The 5,178-nt window shown below is 43.0% G+C and overlaps 1 protein-coding gene across 1 annotated transcript; it reads right to left on the bottom strand.

The window, feature by feature from the left end:
• Positions 1 to 237: 237 nt before the first annotated feature.
• On the bottom strand, positions 238 to 989 carry LOC123075339 (uncharacterized). The gene is made up of 2 exons (XM_044497971.1): positions 852 to 989; positions 238 to 738 (listed from the first exon to the last, which is right to left on the bottom strand). The coding sequence occupies exons 1-2, from the start codon at positions 868 to 870 to the stop codon at positions 362 to 364; spliced, it is 396 nt and encodes a 131-aa protein (XP_044353906.1). The 5' UTR covers positions 871 to 989; the 3' UTR covers positions 238 to 361.
• Positions 990 to 5,178: the final 4,189 nt, after the last annotated feature.

Genomic DNA, 5,178 nt, shown 5'->3' with positions numbered 1-5,178 from the left:
ATATTAGACATGTATGTTTGCATACACAAGGGACGTACGGCCACTAAAAGGACCACAGTAGATAGGAAGGCAATATTTTGCATGAGGCATATGTCAATATTTCTTTTTGCATCTATATCTATACTACTATTAAAAGACCAAACATTACTTCCCCTACATCCACATCAGAAAGTGCACACGGGATAACCCCCCACGTCCGATCAGATCTACTTGGTACCATCCAACTGTCCACGTTAGATCAACCATACTACAATCAGATCGACGGTTCACAACAAATGTTCTGCCGGCAGACTCCCCCGTTCAGGATGCTACACAGCCCCACGATGACACCTCCTAGCCCCACGATGACACCTCCTGGGAATTAAACAACACCTCCACGATCTACGCCGCCACCACGCCACAAACAGCCGCGATCAGCGCTGGTGTCTGCGACGTCCTCGGCCCGGTGGACATCCTTGACCCGCCTTGCTGCCCTACCTCTCCTCGCCCCGCCGCCGTCGCCACGCCGGCCTAGCCCCTGGTAGCCGCGATGTCCTCCACCCCGGTGCACGTCCTTCCTCAACCCACCTTGTTGCCCTACCTCTCCTCGCCCCGCCGTCGTCGCCACACCGCCGTCGCCCCTGTTAGCCGCGACGTCCTCCACCCGGTGGACGTCCTCGACTCGGCGTGTTGCCCTACCTCCGGTGTCATCACCCCTTGTGGCCCGCAGCATCTGAGGACATATGACTACTTTCTGACCTGCCAGCGCAAAGGTTAGATCATTTGAATTGGCAAGTATAGATGATCAGGCAGATGACAAAAGGAAATTGCTCTTTTAATCTGTAATTTGTACTGTAAAATTTGATACTTACAGTACATCATGATCTGCATGACAAACTGAGTTGACAATATGGCATCCTCTGAGCATAGTGGGGCACGTACTCCCTTTCAGGACCCGACGAACAACGGCAATTCAGGTAAATACATATATCACGTACTCTTACATACTTCAATCTTGTAAATCCAGAATATGTCATTGCCTCGCAGGTCAAAAAACAGATCCAAAAGAACTAAAGAGACAGAGGGAAAGGGAGAGGTAAACAGGGATGCAATACTAAAAAATTAAGACAGGAGGCAAGGGATCTAAGAAAGCTACGTCTGCTATTCTAAATGGAACCAACACTCTATCTAAGCCACCCGTGGCCATGTCGCCTGGTTACTCCATTTTCTCATACATTTCATGAATCACAAGTAAAGTCGTGTTAATTAAGTGTTCTTTTGGACAGGTTTTGACACTGTGGACAGGCCCAGTGCGTAGTCTGCTGTCACCCAGCAACGACACACCCCAGCTGCGGAAGGTCATGTGTTCTCTTGTCAAACATAATACCTTAGTTCGTGTGTCAACAACTGACATTGTACATACAATTATGATGCAGCCATACCTGTTGATATGATAATGAGTGATCAAACTCCACCTCATGCTCCAAATTCATTAAGAACACCAGATAGTGCCGGTTCTAACAAGGAAAATGTCCATAGTATCGACTCTGACATTGAGTCCTCCCAACCGACTGTGTTACGACCACCACTTCAAGCATACAGATGCAGCAGTTCATATGGTACTCAATTGTGGCTCGTATTAACTATCATACATAATTTACACTTACACCGTACATCCGATTGACAAAACACTGTTGCTCATGTTGTCTTGTACCTAATTAACACTTATTATACAGAAGCAAAACAAGCACTCAAGAGGCAGAGGGAAAGTGCCCGGTATGAGCAATATAAACAAGGTATATTACAAAGCCTACGTGACAAACGGCGTCGAGCCAAATCTACAGTAGTCCTTACAACTGGAGAACAAAAACAATCTGACACAGGTGATGCCAGCTACATGAAACACTGCATATCCAATCTTTCATTTCCTGACTGACAGTCACTCAATTTCTGTAGCTGATGAAGATTGTGATTGGCTACGGAGCATCTACAAGTAAGGTCAGCTGGAATTGTGTTCTTAGAGAATGCATGCATCTATAAGATGATAAAGATCGGTTGCTATCCGTCCTCAGATGACACGGATGCCACACCAGCATGGGTATTAAACAGAGCCAAAGAGTATATGGAAAATGATACGGTTAGTCTTACTTTTCTACACATTTCTATGAATTACAGCGAGAACGACCGATTCGTCCACATAGGAGTACAACTAAAATAATCATTTTCTTCAGATATTCATTCCAATAAACATGGACGATGTTCACTGGTACCTATGTGTTATAAATGCCAGAAAACTATTTTCATAAGTAGCTATTTTTTTCTTATTTCTCGCTTGTGATGCTTATACTTTTTCCTTTTGTTGGTACAACAGCTAGAAGGACTGGATGATTTATTCAAATATGCATCCGAGCACATGGAATTATAATCCGATAAGTGGATTGATGTAAATGTTACAACATGAGAAAGAGAAGAATATATTAAGAGCAGTCTTCAGACGGATGGGTAGGCCTCCTAATATAACTCAGAGCTTTTACCTTATTGGATGCCAATGCAATTGAAACAGCATCTCTCATGAGATATGGCCTAAATAATGGAGCTCAAGGCGATACATTTCATTGGGCTGCATATAGTAGTATAGAAAATGTGTTACAATTTCTGGATTTGAACAACGAATTTTTTACTACACACATGGAAAGAATCAGATAGATAGCATACCTGAATGTGTTTCACTAACAATCTTCCACTACTCTATTCATCATCCATGCCAACATAGAGAAAGAGAAACATCTCACAAATGAATGACAATGTGGCGAAGGCGCCTGTTGTGCATACAATGGCATAAGCATCAGCAAAGTTTAGATGTCAAATGATGGTGTCACATGTATTTATGATACAAATAGTGTAGATACCAACTTGGTTGTGACCCTGGAACTCTCTGTTACTTAGTGCCAGTAATAATGCGACATTACAACATGAGAATACCACACTAATCAACCATCAGCCACAAAAAGCAACAACTCAACATCAATCATAGATAGCTGACAGTGACAAATTAAGCCACCCAGAATTCAAATCCACAAATCAGTCAGCTTTGTCACAGCATGGTTGCCTAAAAAATGTCACCTGACTAAATCCCCACTGATAACCATAGGTGCATTAACAACATCTAAATGAACAGCATGCCTTCAGCAACCGAGCATGTACGCGAGCTGCCATGTCCTTCCCGGAGCAACTGTGTGAGCCAAGCACGGGCGGCGATGATTACAGCGGGCACGTCAACGCACGGGATCTCCGTCCAATTCGAGATGCCTCCTCCCGCATCGTGTCTAGCAGCTCGCATCTCGATCTGCTCTGGGGCAGTAGGATGGCGGCAGCAGAGTCGATCTAGGGAAGATTGGCGGGGTTGGCAGCGAGGCAAGGCCGCGGTGGTGACAGGAGCCGGCGGGGCGAGGCCGTCGTGGGGATAAGGGACGGCCGGGCGAGGCCGTCGTGGGGATAGGACGATAAGGGGCGAGGCCGCGGTGGTGGTGTGGGTTGGGGGGAGGGGGAAGGGGTGGCACCGGGCGACGTCGTGGCGGGAGAGGCGGCGGCGTGCTACAAAGCAGGCGGCGGCGTGCAGAAGAGCAGGCGGCTAGCGGAGAAAGCAAAGTGGTGGGTGCCTGTGTCTCTCACGGTCTCACCGCACACACATCACTGGAGAAAGCAAGTGAAGGGACTGATGTGAATCAACCGCTGCCCGTTCTTTTATTTTACTTTTCACCCGCTGCTCCTTATTAGTGTTCCTCTGGTTGCCTTTTTTTCCTTTTGCAATTCGACCTCTGGTTGCTTTTGTGTGGCCTAATTACGTCACCCGCATTAAACATATCATCGACCAAATGGATTATTGGGCGTGTCTATTTTGTTTTATTTTTCATATGGGTTCCTCTCAAAAGAATTATGCGTTCACGCACGAGTGAAATCTTAATAAAATTTTATATGTACCCATTTGGTGAAGTAATAATTATATGGGTTCCTCTCAAATAAATTATGCGTTCACAAATTCATTTTTTTATTGATAGCCCTTTTGTTCATTTGATTTATATAAAATAATAAGCGCTCACAAATTCAATTATTTTATTGATAGCCCTTTTGGTCATTTGATTTATATTAGCAGCAAATGTTATTCAATTCTTTTTTTATCGAGCTTCTCCGGTATGACTCTGTGGTTCAGTCATCATCTTGTTATAATACTAATATTTTTTTAATATTCTTGTTATTAAGCATATAAAAGATTCTTTATCATCGAGGTCATCTTGTGGTCTCTGGATGTTAAATTACATGGAGTACTTCACTGGAGATCGTTTGTCCGACACTCCCGAACAGGTATATTTTGCATCGTATCATGATACTAATTATTTTTTGTTGTATCGTTATTTGAAAACTAAGTCTTATTATTACCACTTCATTTTAGGTTCATATGGCAGATTTTAGAACAAAATTAGCTGTGATTTTAGTCGACTCGGAATTCAATGATGACGATATAAGAAACCGAGACTTGGATGATGATGAAACCAACACGGATCCCACCGATTGTATGATTGTCGAAAGACCTCCTAACAAACCCAAAGCATCCAACTCCTCGTCACAAGTTGAGCTCATGTCGCAATCATTTATCCTTTCACCGTTTGTAACTCCAACAAACGACGACTTAATAGATGAACTTTGCTTGATAATGTTGCTTAGTTGTTACTTTTACGTATTTTGTAATAATTAACAATTACAATATATTTATGTGATCATTAATTTTATCATTGTATGTGAAGACATGTGTATTGGTCGTGTGTTACATGCTCGAGTTTTTACGTATTTTGATTTTGGAATTTTGGGATCACAACATTTCAAGAATGGAAGTCTTTCACCGGTCAAGCAAGACCTATGACTTGATCTAAAATAAATTACTATATTGAAATCATTGGACCCGACACGCATTTAAATGTTCAGGTAAAAGCACAAGACATACTTAATGTTTTTATTGTAGTTTATTAAGATACGTGCGTTGCACGTGCACGCTTACTAGTCAGGTATATATTGGCCTCCACAAAGCTAGCCAACGGGTAATAGGAAGACAGTGGAACCAAGCAAAATATAAAACAAAAATTGCTAGCCGCAACACAGGGAAACACCATGTACATGCGAAAGATCATCCAACCAAATCATAAC

Source organism: Triticum aestivum, chromosome 3D (assembly GCF_018294505.1).
Source record: "Triticum aestivum cultivar Chinese Spring chromosome 3D, IWGSC CS RefSeq v2.1, whole genome shotgun sequence".
Lineage (NCBI taxonomy): Eukaryota > Viridiplantae > Streptophyta > Magnoliopsida > Poales > Poaceae > Triticum > Triticum aestivum.
The sequence above is the reverse complement of the archived record's forward strand: the minus strand, read 5'-3'. Positions and strand labels throughout refer to the sequence as shown.